The sequence below is a fragment of the Lycorma delicatula genome, chromosome 11 (assembly GCF_047948215.1).
Source record: "Lycorma delicatula isolate Av1 chromosome 11, ASM4794821v1, whole genome shotgun sequence".
NCBI lineage: Eukaryota > Metazoa > Arthropoda > Insecta > Hemiptera > Fulgoridae > Lycorma > Lycorma delicatula.
Genome location: NC_134465.1, coordinates 55,476,085 through 55,497,818, shown reverse-complemented (window position 1 = coordinate 55,497,818; position 21,734 = coordinate 55,476,085). Strand labels below are relative to the sequence as shown.

Sequence of the window (21,734 nt, the reverse complement as noted above, 5' to 3'; positions counted from 1 at the left end):
ACATATTTTTCTCTTAGTAATTTACAATAAGATAAGGTAGTAATGATATTGTATTACATTTTTAATTAAATATACAATAATAAAAAAAGAACATCTTTTTGATATTTCATCCATTGATACAAATTATAAGAAACTGATTATAAGCTTACTATCCTGAAGTATTGGAAAAATCTTCTATATTGATAAATCCAAATAACCGTTTTTTAAAGAACTTCAGGAAATGGTTGAACATCCTACTTTTGTTTATGTGCACAGGTTACCTGTTATACCTTCACAGAAAAATAGGATTGTGATCCTTAAAACATTTCAATTCATGTTTTAGTTAATAAAAAATATTTTTAGAGCACAAATTTGTTCTACTATCATTCATTTTATTTCTCTCATTAGTTATGTAAGTGTCCTCAAACCTTCCCATGCATAAATTATTAATATATATGTATGTGTACAAAAAATAAAATTGCCCCTCTCCATACATACCACAAGGCTGTATGTTACCTGTCAGTAACTCCAAACATACTTTCTGATAAATAATCCTTAAACCTGGAGTGAGCGATTCTTTGTATTCCAGCTTTTCATAAGATGTTTAATAAACATTTTATGGTCTACAATGTCAGATAGCTTTGTAATATCAGTAAATAATGTCACAGTTGTTTTATATTTATTAAGAATATTATAAAAAGGTAAAATTAAGCAGAGCATCTTCAGAACTCTTTCCTTCCCTAAATCTAGATGTACTTGCTAAGTTTTCATTCATGTTGTAAATCAGTTGAAAATAAAATTTATTTTCTTTTATTTTCCAAAATTTATCAAGATTCTTTTTATAGAAGTTATTATAATTAATTGATTTTCTTTTTCATCACATTTGAGATCGGTTAGAAAATCATTGTTAATTTATCCATTCATTTGCAGTTTTGTTGCAGCGTATTTTTCGTTTGACCCTATAGGTGTTTGCATTAATTCTCAAACTGTAAATAAAAATTATTCTATAAAATTAACTAATGGAAAATATGTTAATATTTCTCATTAGTTAATTTAAAAAGATCTCTGTTGATGTAAGACATCTCAACTAGTTAATGCTAGTTTTTTGACATATGGTATATACCAGATTAAATTTTTCAAAACTATTAATAAAATTGCCAGTATTTGAATTATCTACAGTTAATGTGATAGATTTCAATGCTTGTTTTATCACTAAATTATAGTGATATAAGTCATATTGAATTACAGTGAATTGCAATGTTTTGAGTCTGGATTATTACTAGGAAGATATAACCCTATTTTTCAGTAGCTATTCATACCAGCTGTATGTTTATACAAGCTGTTGTTTATAGTAGTTAATATATCTGTTGTTATAAAAAATAAATCTCAGAAATAGGATTAATTAGCCAAGATAATATTGGAATGATGCAGTTAAAGTGAAAATAATTTTCAAAAGTCTTTATTAGACCAGCCAGGAAGTTTAGGCGTCATTAATGGCATGCTATTTTTTTTTTGTTCTGTTATTTTATAAACATACATCATATAATTTGGTTTAACTCTGGGTTTTAGCTGATAGGTTCATTAATATCTAATTGCATCAGGAATAGATCGAGGAGTTTTTCTGTGAAAAGTGTAAATGTAAATGAAATAGGAACGAATCGGTGTGAATGCAATGATTCATTCAATGAACATTGGGATGAATAATTTTTTAGTAAACTGTTCTTTAGTAATTCTTTTTTCTCACTGACCCTGTTTTATCATTTTTGAATGATTTAGTCTTGTCATTATACTTAAAAAATAAGTTTTTTTCTGAAAAATCTCCTATTTTGATATTCTTCTATTTTTGTTTTCCCCGTTACAAACTTTGTTTCCTCTGGTAAGTAAAATGTCATGTTTATCAGGTTATTAAGGATCTGTAAAGAAAGTAAGCCAATATTATTCTGATTTGTAAATAACTTCTATTTACTCTTAAAACACAAGCAGGAGTGAATTTACATCATTTGTTCCAGTTGGCTAAAAAATTGTGAAACGAGAGTCCTTTGGAAATATTTCTTTTTAATTTATGTTTAAATGTCTATTGATTTTTTTTTTTATATAATTTTCCATCTTTAAGAATGTCAAAGTGAACATGACTCACAAAATTAAGTTGTCAGCTTTTCCTGGTCACAGAGTTATTTCCTTTTGAAAATTTTAAGTTTAACAGTAAAAAACCAAGTTACCACCCTGGTTACATTCATCCACACTCATATAAATTGTATCTTACATAAAAACATAGCAAGTTATAAAGTCAAGTTTTTCCACTTTTAGGTATCCTTGCTTGCATCAAACAAGTTTAATGGTATAAAGATACTTAATGAGCTATTTAAAGCTGAACTGAGCCGGTTTGAACTGCAGTAATTTGAGTATCACCTTTAACACTGGCTACTGTTGTTGCTGCTATTAAAGCAACTACTGGTTGTGTACTACTGTACTCGTTTATTTTTGTCAGTTGTAAACTGTTCATGTTTCAGTGCAGTATTGATTCATTCTTTGCAGTTGTGTTTTTTAAAATGCCTTTGGTAGGAAAGGGTCATGATAATGGAAAGGTATGTGCATCTTGGATCTTTTTAAGAAACAACAATAATTCACAAAAAAATATTGAATACCAGTATCCCAGCAAAGAGTAGCTTACATGATTTAATGATTGTTAAAAAACAGTGTACAATGGGGGGTCAGTTTCATTAGCAAAATGAAATAGGCAACCTTCCATTTGGACTTACAGGTCGTTGCTGACCTTCAAAGAAGAATTTTTACCAATCAGAGAAAATCTATGTGTAAGTAATCACAAAGATTGGTGTAAAATGCACATGTTGCCGAAAAAATCCTTCATGATTTAAATTTTAAACATATAGTGTTATATCTGTGCACCAACTTAAAGAGAACAAACAAACTGAAACATCTTAATTATCATGTCTTGCTTCTCAGAAACATTGTCAATGGACAGATAGATCTATTTCATGTCAAATGAGGCATGATTTCATTTATGTGGGCATGTTAATTCACACAACACCAGGTATTGGATTATTGAAAATTGTAATTGTATCACAGATGCCCACTTCACGATAGAATCCATGAATCAAATTCCCATATTACCAATGAACTGAATGTAAACATTCAACAAGATATTGACAGCATTGACTATAATATTTTTGTCACATGACTGTCAATATGATCACTTGAGAAAAAAAGTGCATTGCTGCATATGTCATTCACTTTGTACATCTTTTGTAAAAATATGGTAATTATTAAAATTTTTGTTAATGTAAATGCAAAATTTAATTTATGTTTTCATTTCATTCATAAAATGTTATGTGTCAAGTGTATATTTAATCCATTGCGGTTCGGTTTTAAGTTGCTCATCCAATATTTAACTTAATAAAAATTGATTACTTTGGTAGTTTCCACTTGTTAATCAGCTTTTTTAATTCTTTCTGTAATCTTCTATAAGATCTAATAAAAATAATAGCGTTCCTAGTGTGGTTTACTTGCTCTGTTGGGAAATCTGCCCCTGCTCTTTAGCTTATTAGATGAATACTTTTCATTAATTAGATCAAGTGTATATATTACATACAAAATTCTCTTTTTTACATGGTTATGTATGTAAATTTAACAGTTCTTAGCAACTGGGTGTTCTATTTAAACAACACGAGATACAATTATAATTCAAATAAGGTATACTACCTGATGACATATAATATAATTTACTGTTTACTTTCAGTTTTATAATTCCTAAGAAATCTTGATGAGAACCTAATTATGCTTGTTAACAGTGTTGCATTGAATTGCTATTTTAGCATAATTTTTACTTAATATCACATTTTCAATTTTCATTAGCACTCTTTATTAAAATGAAGTTTTGTTTGTTTTACATTACTACTTATATAGGTTAACTATTCAGTTATCAGTTACATAATAAGCTGCTTATTCCAATAACAATAACTGTCAGTTACTTTGATAGATTCATCACAATTAAATATACACATAGATTGTTCTGGACTCAGAACTTAATTTGCCCATTTTTTCAAGACAGATACAATGTGGAGGATTGTTTTTATTTTATTGACTGGATTCAGTGATATCCTATAAAAAAACAGGTGATCTGGAATAAATATTTGCTGTAGGATGGATTATATATATATATATAGACAAAACAGTCAATGGCATATGTAAAAAACTAAATACTTGTAAGAGGTGAATAATTCTGAAATTTTGACATTACTATTGTTCAGTAATAGTAAGTTGGAGCTTTATTAAGTGTTAGAAAGTTAGTAATTATTTATGAAATCTCTATTCCCCCTTGTTTACAGGAAGATATTCATTTATATATATTTAGAGTAATTTACATAAATTTTTTTATTGAAGTTGATATTTGTAGATTATAATTTTTCTATTAAATAAATAATGTAGTGTTAGAAAAATTATCATTAGTATTCTTATGTGTAATAAATTGATTGATGTAAAACTTGTTTTGTTAGATTAGTTTTAAATTTATTATAACTGAAGTAGTTTTTCGTATTCATTCCCGTCATTGAACTTATATTATATTTTTAATGAATTTTCTATTCTAAATTGGTTTAGTGATAGATTTCTGTTGTTTCATAATAAAAAATTATTGTAGTACTTTAATTTCAAAATTTATTGAATTTATAATTCCATGAACTATATTATAATAACTTTCTTTTTTATTCATGTTTTTAATTCCATAGGATAAGGACGTTCAGGTACAGAAAGAAACAAGTACAAGTAGTGGCAAAGTGGTAAGTGCTTGTATGGCAAACCAAAAAAAAATAAAATGTTTTTCTTTTGGTCATATAAATTTATTACATTGCTAGCCAGAGCTGTAGCTAGCTTTTTCTGCAGCAAATTAATCATTTGTACTTCAGCCTCTTTCTTAAAGCAGAAATAAATTTATTGTGTTAGTTTCAGAGATCTTTTTTTAGCTCGAATTAGATAATTCATTGTTTTCTCTCTGTTCAAAGTCTTGTCTGTGCTTTACACTTCATATTTTGTGTTTTCATCCCTCTTTCTTTCATTGTTCTATTATTTCTTCATATAATCTCTGTAAACCCATCATTATATTTTTTTCTTGTTTTGCCTCTTTATTATATCTGTATTTATTATTTAAACTTTCTTTGTTCTTTTTATTTTTAATTTATGAGGCTTTTTTGCAAAGTAAAATAAGTAATATATCATAAAAGTTCTATGATTTTTAAATTCAACAGTTGTTAGTTTAAATCTCGTTTGGCCTACTTAAGATTTTTATTCTAACTGATGACTTCTTGAGTAGTCATAATTAATTTTTTTTATGGATAAGCTTGTTGAAAGTTAGTAGGATATACTTTTATACAGGGCTGTTGATGAGATTTTTGTGCAAGTTATTGGGCGAAAGTTAATGCAAACATTCTTCATCAGCCCTTGAATCCACTAGACTACTTTATTCTGTTATCATGTATAGTTATAAATAAATAAGTTTTGAATTGTGTGCTGCTTGTTTATATTGCTAAATAAATATGTTAAATATATGTAAATTTTGTTTAGATAAATACAAACTTGAAAACATATAGATTATTTCTCTGTTTTTATGATATTTTATCAGAAGTTCTTGTTAAAAGAGTTTGTTTAGATAGTTGTTTGTTTGATTAGGTAAAGCTATCATGTTTTACTTCATTTAGGTTTTATTATATTTATATTGGCTGTATTAATAAACATGATAAAACTAACCCTCACAAACACAGCCAAAGGTAAAATTTAGAGGCAAACTCTCAGAACCATTTGAAATCAAAACAGGACTGCGCCAAGGTGATGGGCTCTCACTTCTATTATTCAACTGCACTCTAGAAACGATATTGAGGGAATGGCTCAAAAGATGCCTTCAAAAGTAAAAATAGGCCATAAAATCAAAACAAAAACTATCTTGGTTATGCCAATGACTTGGCACTGCTAGCAAACATTATGGACCCAGCTAAATCACAGATATTAGAACTTCAAAACACTGCAGATAAAATTGGCCTCAAAATATCATTTGGAAACATAGAAATTTTGCCCCAAAAACCAACATGATTAAAAGAAGTAAACATAAACAGTAACGAAATCAAAATACACGGGTGAATCAAATGTATAAAGTAATTTTTTTTTAAATAAATTTATTGATTAATAATATACACAATTCATACAATCATCATTTTTCTATATAGTCTGCACAATCTATATACTTTTGTCAAAGATTTGGAAGCTTGAATATTCCCTGTTCATAAAATGTTTGAAGATGAGTCATCAACCAATTGCACACGCGTTCCTCGATGGCTTCATTGTTTTCGATTCGTTCCCCTCCAAGCAATTTTTTCAGTGCATTTTTCCCCAATTAATCGCTTGTCAAAATTGCAGTGTGCAGCCTGGTATTGTCATGGAGAAGGATGACATCTCTAATGGGGTACCCCATCTTTTGTTTTGGTAGGCGGCTTTTGTTGATTGTAGCAGCTGGCAAAATAGTAAACCGCATTCACCGTTCGTTGATTGAGAAAATGGAGAAAATCAGTGAGTAAAACTCCCCTTGAGTCAAAAAAAATTGTTGCAAGAATTTTTCCGGCTGATAGACGAGTTTTGGCCTTCACTGGGCAGCTCTCATTCTTCCTTCACCACTTCTTACTCGCCATTTCTGACTTCGAGTGTAATGATGGACCAATGTCTCATCACATGTAATGATGAGCCTCTAAAATCATTCCCTTCTTGCCAAAATCGATTCAGAGGTCTCGCAGATCTCCAACCTTTCATGTTTTTGATTTTTGGTCAACAACCTTGGAACTCATCAAGCATTAATTTTTCTAAAGCCAAGATTTTCAGTGATTATGGATTCAGCACTCCTTCAGTGCTAACAGCCACTTCTGATGCAATTTCTTCAAAAGTGAATCTGCAATAAGCTCTTGAACGGCACAGATGTTGTCAGCTATGAGACTTGACCGTGGGTGTTGATCATGAATTTTGTTTTCTACACTTTCTCACTCACTCTTAAATTGTCTGACCCACGTATACTCTTGGTTCTGGGACAATTTCGTGCCCCCAAACTGTACCTTTAAACAAATTAAAATTTTTTGCGGGTTTAACGTCTTCATTAGTTAAAAAGGTTTTGATTATACGTTGTGCCACAGACAATGGAACCTCTTTCTCACTCATGGCTGTACTGATGATAGAGGAACCCCCCTCCTCTGAAACACACCAAACATTAACACACCCCCTACTTTACTATCAAGCTTGAAACTGCTTACTGTGTAGAATAGCAAAATTACTGTATAAATTTGATTCACCCTTGTTATAGCGCAGTTTAAATACCTTGGAGAAATAATAACAAACAACCTAAACAACAAAAACCCTGATCCAAATAACAAGAAACAAACTAGCTAAAACTCAAAAATTAACCTGGTACACTAATAAAAAGAGCCTATCAATAAACGCAAAAATAAGACACTACAATAGTTTTAAAACCAGAAACCACTTATACAGCAGAAACACTGTTCCACCAAACGAACAATCAAAGACAGACAGACTCCACAAAATTGAAAGAAGAATTGGAAGAACCTGCATCAATAAAAACTACCAGAAAAACAGGCAGTGGTGAGTTGTGCCCAACAAAGTCGTGTACAAAGATCTAGAATCAATCACTAATACCATGCATAAGAGGAGAATAGGATTCTTTGGATGTATCATGAGGATGCAAGATTTAAGACTTCTGAAACAGCTAGTATAGTACAGTCTCGACTCAACAAACACCAAGACAGGATACTGATAGATCAGAGAAATAAGAGAAGATCTGAAGGAAATTGGCCTTACACCAAAAGGCACCACAGATAAGATAAAATTAAACAAGAAAATCAAGAACAAAAACTCTCACTTCACACTCACTACATGAAAATTTTCAATACTAGAAAGGACACAAAGATTGGAACATATGGAAAAGTACTGGGAGGATCGCAAGGCCCAAACAATCCCATCAAAGAGACTTGGATAATTGACCGACTAAAGTGATCCTTTATGGTATAAAAGATAATAATACTAATTAGCTTTATTTATAGTTTTAGTAAGCACTTATTCTAAGTATCCAATGATAAATGGATGTCATTTTATATAATAATTAATAGTAATTAGCTATAGTAATGTTATAACAATGTTCCCAAAACTACTAAAGTTTTTGTATAAATTAGAAAATCAGATTTTACTCCAAAAAGTTTAGTCTGTTATATAAAAAAATGTTTATGTGCTCCCAAAAATTTTAGTCTAGCATCATTTTACCTTTGGAGAAGAAGTCAAGTGAAATTTTTCAATAATTGTAACTTGAAACTAAAGTGTTCAGACTTTTTTTTCAAGTAGTTCATTTTCTCTACTAAAAAAGACTCTTTGATAGCCAAGTTGCTTTATCCCATTAATGTACGAGAGGAATCTGAATTGTAATTCATACTGGAAAATATGGGAGTACAAAATGTTATACAGTGACAGGTGCTGCCATTTTGTAGTTTCTTTTCCTTCTTTCAAAGGACTACTTGTAACCCTGCTATGTAAAGAATCTCCCTACTTAGCTGTCATTTTACGAAATAGAGGTTTAGAGAAAATGATTTTAAGTTATTGTAAATTTCTTTTAATATCTTTGAACTAAATAAAGGAAAGATGTAAAATGTTTAGTCTCATATTTCTAGTGCAATTTTTATTTAAGCCATGTACAATTAGTTTTCCATTAGAGTTATTACGATTTTAGTATTTTTAAACTGGATAAGTATTTCTTTATTTGTTTGATCAGTATTTACTTGCTACTCAAACTTCTTGCTGCTTTTGCTTTTAGTTTTTTATTACTTTCAGCCTATGATATAGATTTGTTAATAATTTTATTAAACATTCTTCATACCTTGAAATTTCCAATATTGCAATTAATGAAACCTCCAGTACAAAGTATAAATATTTTACGTATCAACAAAAGTTAATTAACATTTTATGATGTGTTAATTTAATGTGATGTGTCAATTTAATCACGTAAAAACTATTACATCAAAATTTAAAAAAGTCTTGTTTTATAATAATTGTCAATAATAAAAACTGTTCAGTTCATAGATTTTAAAACAGTTACATGATTATAAAATTCACTATACTTGTAATTCTAACAGTTACCAACCTAAAATAATTCTTGATATTAGAAAAGTAAATTTTATATTCATCTTGCTATTCTGCTAGCTATGAATAGAACAGAATTTTTATTTTTGACAATTGTTATATAAAAATGTTTTTAGCAATTTTGATATATTAGTTTATAACAGTGATCCTTTAATGATGATGTGATGTCAAACAAACAGTGAATATTTGATAAGTAAACAATCTATACTTTCTATCGTTGTGGTTTCATTATTCTCGATGTAGAATTAATTGTTAATATATTTGAATGTTTAGTGGTAATTTTTGTATTTTATTACACCATTAAATTTTATTTATTTTTTACTTGTAAAAAATGTTTTTCTTGTGTCTGCTTTAAGTAGGCAAGGTTCAAAATTGGGTAGAAAGACTTGAAATTGTGGCATTGTACACCCCATAAAAGTAATGTAATATCTGAAAATTAACTTTATTAATAAGGAAATATAAATTTTGTGTTAGGAGGTATACATGACTTGTTTGCCCCTGATTGGAAAGAAGATTGTGTATTATGCATAGTTTTTTTATATTCAAAAAACTGTTTTCCTGATATATTCTGATGAGAATGGAAGCAATTAAATTTTTTATCAGTAATATTAATTTGATGTTTGATGTATAGTTTCACAAGATATTAATGATAATGTTGTAGAGTTAAGAATAATGAATAAATTACCTACTACTAGTGTTCTGAATTAATTCTTTAAACTTATTGGTCGATGTATATTGTTGTCATCATATATTATGTTCATGTTGGAGTTGTATTTGAAGAATTTGCAAATTCCTAATGCTTTGATTTTAAATAAAATTGTATATTTTTGAATATTATTAATTTCGTTTGCTACTTTGTAGGTTTCAATGTAACTTTTAGTTATTTTTTTGGTTTATTATATGATTTATTATTACATACTTCAAATTTGAGGATAAATATCTGAGGAATGAATGTTAAATTTTCATAAATAGTATACGAGGCTCGGCTGATAAAATTTTTAACATGTATGCGTAGCATAGGAATGAAAGAGATATTGGAATGAAATAAAAAATGAATAAAAGTACAATACCTTAGCTACAAAATATTTATTTTTCAATATAATCCCCATTTACACTGATACACTTTTCCCAAAGTCTAACAAGTTTTTGCATTCTGTTATTGAAAAATTCTGGTGGTGTTTCTTTTTGGAAACAAGTGGCTACAGCTTCTTTCACTTCATCATCGGTGGTGTATCGATTACCACTGAGATTCCTCTTGAGATGAGAGAAGAAGTGGAAGTCGCACGGAGCCAAATCCTACAAGTATGGTGGATGCAGAATAGGCTCAAACTTCAGCTTGCAGAGAGCTATCAAAGAGTTCCACAGTATCTATTGTGCCAGATTTTACGGTATCCCAATTGCTTGATAATATGGCCTACTTGTTCTTTAGATATGTCTAACTGAATAACATTGCGTTGCTGAGTGATTCGCCGGTCACTTTGAAGCAAATCATCCACCTCCTTTTGATGTTTCTTGTCAGTCTCAGAAACTGATCGTCTGCTGTGAGGTGTATCCTCAACGGTCACTTTACCAGCTTTATATTCATGAAATTTTAACGCCCACCTATTCACAGTACTCCTGTCAATAGTTCCACTACCGTAAACTGCTTTTAAATGATGATATATATTTGTACGACTCACATTTTCTGCTGTTAAAAAATCAATCACTGTGGACTGTTTTAACTGTGTTGACATATTGGCTGTACTCTACTCCATTTTAATTGCAACTGAAAACAAACCGGTAAATGGATTTCGACGCACTATCACAGGTATGTAGAGTGTAGAGAGGGATTTTAGCTATCATGTGCTGCCACACCCAACTCGATAGTACCTTTTGCACACCTTTTGTACCTTGTGCAAAATTTATCAGCCGAGCCTCATAAAAAATTTTACCTGTTATTTAATATGTATGTGTTGATAACTGAAAAATGTTTCTGACACTTTAGAGAGTTTTTTTTTTTGTAGATCTGAGGGTCAGTCAAATATAAACCAGACTTGTGTTTTTAACATTTATTAGTACAGAATAAAAACACAAAACATTTATTGCTTTTCTAATTAGTCTCCCTGAAGTTCTACACATTTTTCCAAATGTGTGGGAAGGTTGTGGATCCCTTCTTCATAAAATGTTTAAGGACATATCACAAGCTGATTGCTCACAAAATCCTTTTCTTTGTTGTCGATCTGAAATTGATGTCTTTCCAGTGCTTCTTTCAATGGTTCAATTAAAGATAAATTTCAGCGGGATAAATCTGGATTTTACAGATGTTCTAAGGTTTCCCTCTCTCTTTTTCTGTTTAGCCTGTGGAACCACTGTAACATACTACTTCAGAGGATGAATGAGGATGATATGTATGAATGTAAATGAAGTGTAATCTTGTATAGTCTCACGCTGACCATTACTGAGATGTGTGGTTAATTGAAACCCAATCACCAAAGAACACCAGTATCCACGATGTAGTATTCAAATCCGTATAAAAGTAACTGCCTTTAGTAGGATTTGAAACTTAGAACTCTTGATTTTGAAATCAGCTGATTTGTGATGATGAGTTAACTAGTCTAGCCCAGTGGGCTTCTAAGATTTCCCTGTTAATTTTGTACAGTTCATGTTGAGTGCTAATATCTGTGTAAAGCTGACATCAACTTAAAGGAGAATCACATCTCTAATTGGCTGATGGCACCACTTTGAAAAAGAAAGCTTTCACTTTGTCTGAGGGTGCACAACATTCATAGTTTCCAGCTGACAATAATTTTTGCCTGTGTAGGACAAGTCTATCGTGCTGCTGGGCTACTTCATACTCACAGATTTCACTCAGGAGTGTAATAATGAACCCATATCTCATCACATTTGATTATTCAATGAAAAAAATTATTTTCATCGTTGAAATTGATTCAGGAGCTTCTGGAAAATTTCCTGTTGATTTTGTGTCAAAAGTTTTGGAACCCACCTTGCACAAACTTTACAGAACCCAAGGTTCAGCCATTTGATTTCAATAAGTTCATGCATGAATTGATTGAATGTTATTAACTGTTGCACATTTCCTTGAATGCCTATTGCGACTCTCATTTTGTATAGCTTCATGCCCTTTTTAAATTTTCTGGCAAAGTCATAGAGTTCAAAATTACTTAATTTCTTTCAGTTATTAAAAAAAAAGATTCCTAGAAGTGAAGTTAATCGATCATAAAAATAATTCTCAACAACACAATTTTCTAACTTGTCCTAAGTGAAATTTTGAAAGAAATAATGATTCTGGGAGAGGATGCTGTTGACATCCTAAATGTTGAAAATGTGAAAAAATAAAATTTTCTTGGAGTAATGTTCAATAATTATTACAGACAATAATATCTGTATATTAGTTTTCAATAGACTTAAATAATTTTGGGCTTACTATAAAAATTGTTTCATATACAAAATAATTCCAGAAGAGATAGAGACTAAAAGCTGAAAGTGGATTGAGACAAAGAAATTGAGTTTAAAGAATCATTAATACAGTACAATAACTGGGGTTATTGGAATTCAATTTCTTCATCATTACCATCAGGATAGGTGAATAATTAGTAGCAGTGTTTAATTATAGCAACTCAAGACCGTTTTAATTTACAAAATAATATTTTAAAGAATAATTGAGAACAGATGAAGGCAGAGCTTTCACATAATGATAAGAGTGTATATTGGCTGTGTAATTGGCATATGGCAGTGAAATGCCACTAGAATGCATAATTCTACCAACCTACATGAAAATAATTTTTATGTGGCTACAATATGATTATTAGAATCAGTTGTCATAATTGTTATTTCTTCATAAAATAATATTAACTTAAATAGTACCGTATTACCTACCTGCTCCTTTGTGCTCTTGTATTATATCTATAGAAAAGTGTTGATCTTTAGTGGTAAAACATTGTCAAAATAATGTCGTTTGATACAAACAAAGAGGAACACAATAATGTGTTAGATTGTTGGAGGAGGAGAAAAACTATTGTAAGAATCTGATGGAAATTTTAGGATAAAGTTAGCACCTACTAAAATAAAATAACCTTTACAATATTTAGATCATGTTTATAGAATTTTGCTTTCATAACCCTTTGATTATTTTAATTTTGATATGTTTTGGTCAGGTTTTAGGTAAAGTACATCCATGTTAAATCTAATCATTTTAAAAATTGAAATTTTCTTTTTTTTCTTTCTAATTTATAAAACACATTTTTTTGGCTAATGTACATTGAGAAAATATCAAGGCAATAATGTTATACTTTTAATTTTTTTATCACTATTATAAGCACTGAAAAAAGAAAGTGTCAGTTTCATGAAAAATATTACTACCTTGATTTTGATATTAAAGTGAGTTTCGAAACAGTTCCCTTTAATAAGCCTTTGTTTCATCATGATTTTAAGGAGAGGGCTATAAAAATATCAGCTTTAAAAGTATTATACTTTACTACCAGAAGATCTTGTTCATTTAAATTTTCTTATTTATATCACTATCCCAAGTGAAATAAATTCAGTATTAATTGATGTGAAATTTGGACATTAATTAGTGAATAGCTCAAGGAACAAAAGTTATACAGGTGATTCAAAGAAACGGGAAATTTTGAAAGTTGTGTTGGTAGCCGTGGGCGATTGGTATCACTTGATAAGTGGCTCCAGCCTCTCTAACCTAACCTGCCATTTAGTTGTCATGGATTCTTGGAGTGGTGCGCAACGTGCATTTGCTATCAAATGACGGTGTAAAAAACACTGTCATTGTTTTTTACAAAAGCAATGACAGTGTGGAGGGAGCGCGTAGAGAATTTTGCAGTCATTTTAATCTGGGACGGCACGACCGTGTTCCATCAGCACATGCAATTAAAACATGGAAATCTAATTTTGAGGAAACTGGTTCGGCAATGAAAAAGAAACCTCCAGGCCGTGAGCGAACCGTCCGTACACCACAGAATGTTCAAACTTTACAACATGCTGTCACACGAAGTCCACATTGGTCAATCCGTCGTCTCTCAGCATCTTTGCAATTGCATAGTTCAAGTGTTCGAAGAATGTTAGTGAAGGACTTGCAATTCCATCCATACAAGTTGCAGATTGTCCAGGAACTGAAACCGAACGATGCAGTTGTGCGAGCACAATTCTGTAATGTAATGCTTCAAAAGATAAATGATAACAAAGCGTTTGTTCATGAACTGTGGATGTCCGACGAAGTGCATTTCCACCTCGGTGGATTTGTTAACAAGCAAAATTTCAGATACTGGGCACAAGAAAACCCTACGCAGCTACACCAGCGTCCGTTGCACAGCCAGAAAGTGATCGTGTGGTGTGCTATGTCATCTTAGTGTGTTATAGGCCCTTATTTTTTTGAAAATGACAACGGTCTTGCGATTACAGTGATGTTGGCTCGTTACGTAGCCGTGCTTGAAACCTTTGTTGTTGAACAACAAAAGAGATTTCCACCAATTCTTAACACAGCCTGGTTTCAACAAGACGGAGCAACGTCACATACTGCACGAATATCGATGGCAGCTGTACGCCGATTGTTTGGACAAAGTGTCATTTCACGAAATGGTGACATTAGATGGCCTCCCAGATCGCCTGATCTCTCAGCTTGCGATTACTTTTTGTGTAAAGCAAAGTGTTCCACAGTAGACCTGCTACAACGGAAGAACTGAAGGCAAAGATCCGGGCGGAAATTCCAGTTGAGATGTTACGTCAAACCATGAACAATTTAACGAAGAGACTTCGTGAGTGTTTACGTAGAAGAGGAGGTCACCTGCAAGATGTCATCTTTAAAAAATAAACTAAAATGTATGTATCCTAAAATGGCAACATTTGTACAATTGCATGAAATAAAATTCATTATGTAAAAAAAAATTTCATTAATGTTATTTAATTTTTTTAAATTTCCCGTTTCTTTGAATCATTCTGTATAATGCTGATGTGTGCTTTTACCCTAGGGGTGGATGCCACCTCTTCTCAAGGGTGGAAATTATTACATTCAAAATAACTGCAGAAATCAATGGAGGAATAAATTCTAAGCAAAAAATGTTCAATAAAAATTTTTTGTAGAGTTAATACTTTCCAAGTTATTTGTGATTAAAAATGTTGATATTTCATCCAGCCATTTAACAATTTTTCATGAATAACTCAAAAATCTTACATTTTATCAAAAAATTAGTTTAGCAAAAATGAAGCTTACAAAATAATGAGGAGATTGTTTTTTTTTTCTATTTCTGTAGATTCAATTCGAACCGAGTTATGTCTCGTAGAAAGTAAATTTTTGTTCGCCGAAAACTGAAGTCAAACGTTTCAAAGTTAAATAACAGAATAATGAAACATTTTGCAAGGAAAGCTTATAGGATATTTTTCAAATTACTTGAAAAGACCTTTAAAATTAGCTGTGATAAAAGTCATTAGCATGAAAACTAACGGAGTTATGATGAAAATAAAATTTTGTCTTGCTTTTTCAGAGAAAAGATCAGCAATGAAACAAATGACTTTTCCGCAATAATTGAAATTGAACGTTATCCTTTTACAGTTTACTTTATCTAAATACTAACAATATATTCTAGAAGTTTAATCAGTTTGAAATGCCTAAATTTGAAAAAAAATAAGGTTGATTTAAATGTGAAAACGTTTTTGAAATTTCTTAAAAATTTATTTTTTTCACAATGATTCAAAAACTAAAGAAAATGTGTAAAAAACGCTAGAGTACAAAAATTTAGTTTTTTTTTTACTGAAAATTTTGGTTTTTTTTTAATTTCTGTAGAATAAAAATTGTTGATTGAGATGTCACTGTTAGAAGTTTGTATTTGAGTGTGAGGATCACCTTCCATAAGCCTTTTGAACTAAAAAATTTTAAAAACGAAGTGCTCAAGAAATCTGAACTTTACATGCCTTGCTTTACAAGGCATGTAAAGTTTCCTTGAAATTTCCTGTAAAATGTTTTTTGAGTGATTTGGTAGCTTAAAAATTAAGGAAGGTAGTGTTTAAAAACCAATTGCATTTTTTCGGTGAAATTTTCGAAGCATGTAAATTTTTATATTCTCGACAGTTTTGAAGCATTTATGAATACATGGTTTGGAATATTGCAATAACTTATGAATTACATTAACAACTGTAAATTTATAATTCATTATAAATGCACCATTAAAACATTTTAAACTGTTGAAAACGAAGTTTTTTTTTGTCATTAAGGGTGGATTCTAAGAGTTGCAATGTTGTAACACATCATAAATTATGTTTCAGAATATGGAACAATGTTTATTCTACACATTTAAATGATTTTGAACTACAAAACACATCTATAATTTTAACAATTTTTTTCATAAGGGATGGTTATTAAGGGTTGAAACGTTGCAATAAATCATACATTGTTTATAAACAGTAAAGGGATTTTAATTCATTATAAATGTACATTAAAACAGTTGAAAACTATTTTTTTTTTAATTTCTTCATAAGGGAGAGGGGTGGTTTCTAAGGGTTGAAATGTAGTAAAACATCATAAATTATATTCCAAAACATAAAAGAATGTTTATTCTACATATTTAAACATGATTTCAATCTATGTTTTTTTTTAATAAGGGGTAGTTTTCACCCCAAAAAACAAAAAGCACACATCAGGAAGATATAACTTTTGAAGCAGAAGGTTAGATAAGTTTAATTACAAATTTTTATAAAATCAATGTTGTCTGAAAGAATTCTGAAGTAATACTCTATTTTTACCATCAAATACTGGACTATACTATTAGTCTTTTAATTATACTAAGTCTAATAGATAAAAATTAAGTTTTGTTATAAGAAACGGTTACTAGAAAGAAATGCCTTATTTAAAAACAAATCATTATAAAAATTATACAAGAGGTAGATTTGCCAAATACTGCCAAAAAAGAACTATACTTGATTTTAAAATTATTTTAAAAAAAAAGTTTAGTTATATGAAAAGTTGAAATATTCTATACAATTATTCTTATACATGGATTTAACAAATCTAGTTTGGTTTGATGGATTAGATGAAATATAAACAAATAATTAAATTTTTTGTTTAGCAGTTCAGTATGGTTGGCCACAAATGAGAGAAGTGAAAGCTACTTAAAAATAATACTTGATTACTTTTCTTATTTTCCTACATGTGATTTTCTTAATCGAGTGATTGTATTTTTCACTGTATACATTCTTAAGAAAAATAAAAGTTGAAAACAATTTAGTGTTATTTGGAAAATTTACCTTCGGTGAGATTTTAGTTTTTGTTATTTGCACATTATATTTAGTCTTAATCTATAACTGTCAGTCGCATCCCAAAATAAAGTATTCATTCTGCTAATATTTCTTGTATTAGTCCTTTTATTTTATTAAGAAATAAAAAAAGTTGTAAATATTCTTTTGTAAATTAATTGATTTTTACTGTTTACTGTTTCATATTTTTTCTTCTTCCAAAGCATTTATAATATTAATTTTTTTAATTAGACTATATATCACTTTATCTTTTAACCTTTTTGTTTTTTAGGTTAAAAAGATGCAAGATCGTGTACAGAAAACAAAAGAAGAAGTTCAGCGTGGTAAAGAAAAATATGAAGTCGCACTACAGGAGTTGAACAGTTATAATCCTAAATATATGGAAGATATGACTGTTGTATTTACTAAATGTCAAGAGATGGAAGCCCAGAGGTTACAGTTCTTTAAAGAAGTATTATTTAGTATACATAAATGTCTTAATATTTCGCAGGATCCTGTGTAAGTATTCTTTTTAAGTATATATTTATTTGTAATTAAAAAAAAAAAAATTGTATTGATTACATTATTTTATAAACCATAAGTGGAGTGCTTTTTTCTTCACAATATAATTGTTAATCATAACAGCTTGATTATTTTATTTAATTTGAAGAATTTTAATATAAAACTACACTCATTTTTTTATTGTATTTTTTTTTATTTAACCCTTAAAAAATACTCATTGTCATTTATTTATCTAACAGTCCCTTACAGCATGTTTGTCTCTTCTATTTGCAGTTGAATTTTTAAGATCCTAACAGCTTCCTTATCCGGTTTCTCATTTTTGCATCTCCTGTCCCATTTGATATTCTCCTGTCTCCTCCGTGCTCAAATTTAAAATGCCTCCAGCTTTATAATGTTCATTTTTCACATCTATATCGAAGAAGGCTAAAGATGACATTTCTCAAGATTTTCAACTCAAATTCCATCATACTACGTAGTAACTGTTTCTTTCTGTTAAATGCTTCCTTAGTGATCGAAATTCTTATTTTTATTTCATTTTCACTTTTACAGCCTTCTGTTAACATGGTATTGTAGTATCTGTATTCTTTTATTGTTAAATTCTTTCTTTTGACAAATATTTATTGTCTTACTGTAATATTTTACTTTTCCTAATATTTATTTTTTATTCTATATTCTATCATAATTCACCTAATTTTGAAATCGTCTCTTTTTCTATTTTTGTTTCATTTTCTTAAAAAAAAAAAAAGTGAACCTTGCATAGCTTCTTCTCCTTCTTACTAAACTCTTACAGAATTATTAATCACATTTTCAATATAAATATTAAACAAAGTTGGTGATAGACAATTCCTTTAACGTACTTCTTTTCTAGGTCAAACCAATCAATTTGAGTATCCCTATTTTTTTACAGACATTTCCTGATTCACATACAGTTAATTTTCTTCTCTTTTCCTAATTTATTTTCTTGCCTATTAATCTTTCAGTTAGTGTGTCCTAATCGATTGCAGTTGAATGGTTTTCATCTGTATAAAATACAACTTGATTCTGTACTTCTTTCTGTATACCTCTTATAAATGTTTTTTATAAACCTAACTTTACATGTCTTATTTTCCTTCCCTTTATGGATCCATACTATTCTTCTGTAAGCATTTGCTCTATTTTTTTAATTCTTCTGATACCATGAATGTTGATTGTTTTCTAAAATAAATTTTAATAATAAAACATGCTATTGTGATGTGAGCATTAAAGATATGAATAATATATCGTACACAGTATCACCTAGTAATATTTAACTCTGGTGACGTAAGGGAATTGGCTTATAAATTTCAAGATGCCATTTCATTAGCTTTTACAGGTCAGGTTATTAGAGATGTAGTTTATTATTCTGTCCTGAAAATAATTGTAATGATGAAATTAATTAAAAAACTTTGATAATTAATTTACATTTATTATTTTATTTTTAATATTTTTAAATAAATTGATTAAGAATTCTATTTTATTTTACGTTAATTAATAATTTTTAAAACTTTGTCATTGTAGTCTTCCACAAATCTACGAAGAGTTTTACCATACGATTAATAATGCCGATCATGAAAAAGACTTGAAATGGTGGTCTAATAACCATGGTGTTAATATGGCTATGAATTGGCCACAATTTGAGGTAAGTTAATTGCAGTCTAATGTGTGTTATTTTATGGAATGGAAGTTTTTTAAATGTTTTCATATTATTGGTGTTGTTTTAATGTGTTTGATAATTTTTTTTCATTTTATTTTATTTTTAAAAGTAGTAGTATTAAACCTTTTAAGGATTATTTTGTTTTCCCTAAGCAGTGGGCAATTGACTAGTGAATGCTTGATTTTAATTAAATGTGATTAATAATTATTTTGTGAAATTTTTCTTAAATTTCAGTAAAATATTTTGCCGCACATTTTCTGTTTTTTTTTTTTGTCTTACTTTTTCCATTCATTGTTTGATAACTTTAATATAATTGTTTGTTTCTTTCTGTTCTGTGGAATTGTTCTTTAATGCTGTGTTTCATTAGTTTTATTTATTTAAAAATAGTTTTAATTACATAAAAGGTTCTGGAATACCATGATCAGAAACGTTCTATAAGCTGATCTTTCGTTTTCTCCTCACTTCCCTTACCTCTTATTTTGTGGATGTATGCCTGAAAGTTGGATCAGCAGCCATCCTGGTTCTACCTGTGTTGACCCTCTCAATAGCCAGTATGGCAGCTGATTCTTAATTGGGATTCAGTAGGATGGTGATTGTTTATTTTTTTTTTATGTTTGTCCAATTAGCTTATTGTTACAAATAATTTTGGGGAGTGGAAATTATCCTAGTACTCTTGGACAGTTCCACCGTTTCCTATCCAGGGGTTACCGAAAGACCCAGACTAACAGCAGAGTTGCCTCTGAGTAAAACCTGGCCTCAATCTTCATAAAATCCAATCTAAGTATGTAAAATTAGTAATGAATCGAAGAATCCATGATGTTAATTATTTATTTTTATGTAACTATAAATAGTGAAATAACACATGTCATCAGCAGATATCTGTTTTCTCTTCTGGAATTCTTATTTTATCTTAAATTTTTTCTTCACCTTTTCAGTTGCACCCTCTACATATGAATTAAAATAAGAGTGTAGGAAAGATTATGTCCTCCGTCTTGTTATTTTTTTTTTACTTATTTTTCTTAGTTTTTACTTTTTATACAGAAAAGCAAATTGGTTGCATTGTGTATTTTTGCAGTATTCAACAAAAAAATGATTTATCAGTGAAATGTTAATTCCATCCTGCTGAAGTTAAGAGATGATTTACAAGATTTATGGCCATGCATGTTAGGGGTCTTAAAGTATTTATATGGATGGTGTTTTTCTTATTTTTGACCCCTATATGGGTTGATTTTCTGTTTCTTTTCTGTTATCCTAAATCATTTCTTCCCTGGATATTCTCTGGATTTATTTCTAAATGTTCACTAAATCTGTGCTAAGGATATGAAGACCGTAATAGGTTGTTCATGTGTCCTTGGTATTTTTTTGTGGTTTGGTGAAAGGGTCCTACCTATGATGACCTGCCCAAAAAAGTATTTATTAAATAAAGCCAGGTCTCATAATCACTTGTACTTATTATACTATATCTGAGCATTACACAGATTTAAATTATTCTTTCTTTTTGTTTCAAATTGGGTTTTCTTAACATTTTTGTAGATCTTGTGCCATTGAAAACATATCATTCTAAAACATCTCATTGTATTAAAATCAATTAACCTTTTTAGGATATCAATTCTCTTTCATGAATCACAGATGCCTGGCATTTGTAATACTGACAGTTTTTTGAAGATGACTCAAGACTCAAAATTTTTCACTGAGAAGGAAATTTGGTTAAGAATCAGTTTTTACGCCATTTTATTACAGGGTTTATTGTACTTTAGCTTTAGCTAGTGTCATTGTTATTTTTCAGCAGAAAATCAGTCCGCTCTCATTACCTTCAATCTTTGAATGAGTCCATAATCTTTTTTTTTTTGGAAAAATGAGACTAAAAGCCTCATAATCTACTCCTAAACTAGTGAAAACAAAACTAATTTGAATTAAGAGCTTTAGTTGGTAACTGACCTAGAGTATAATTAATCACATGTTTTATCAGCAACTTCATTTCTGGATGAAAGGTATATTAATTTAAGAATAATAAAAATTTTAAACTAAAAAACAGTAATTTATTCCTCTTGGCTGAAATTTAGGTATACGTACGGGATTTGGTTAAAACATTAAAATAGGAGCCAGCTGCATAAAATATCAGATAGGTTTTGTC

General features: G+C 29.7%; 1 protein-coding gene across 5 annotated transcripts in view; it reads left to right on the top strand.

Annotated features, from left to right (window-relative positions):
- The window catches only part of Synd (protein kinase C and casein kinase substrate in neurons protein Synd), a 265,365-nt gene that overhangs the window by 220,542 nt on the left and 23,089 nt on the right, over window positions 1-21,734 (top strand). For 3 of the 5 annotated variants that reach the window (XM_075379109.1, XM_075379113.1, XM_075379108.1), the window contains 3 exons: window positions 4,725-4,775; window positions 17,699-17,925; window positions 19,465-19,585. In XM_075379109.1, coding sequence (XP_075235224.1) covers window positions 4,725-4,775; window positions 17,699-17,925; window positions 19,465-19,585 — 399 coding nt within the window. The remainder of the gene's footprint in view (window positions 1-4,724; window positions 4,776-17,698; window positions 17,926-19,464; window positions 19,586-21,734) is intronic. The other 2 variants (XM_075379112.1, XM_075379110.1) reach the window with 1 other exon arrangement.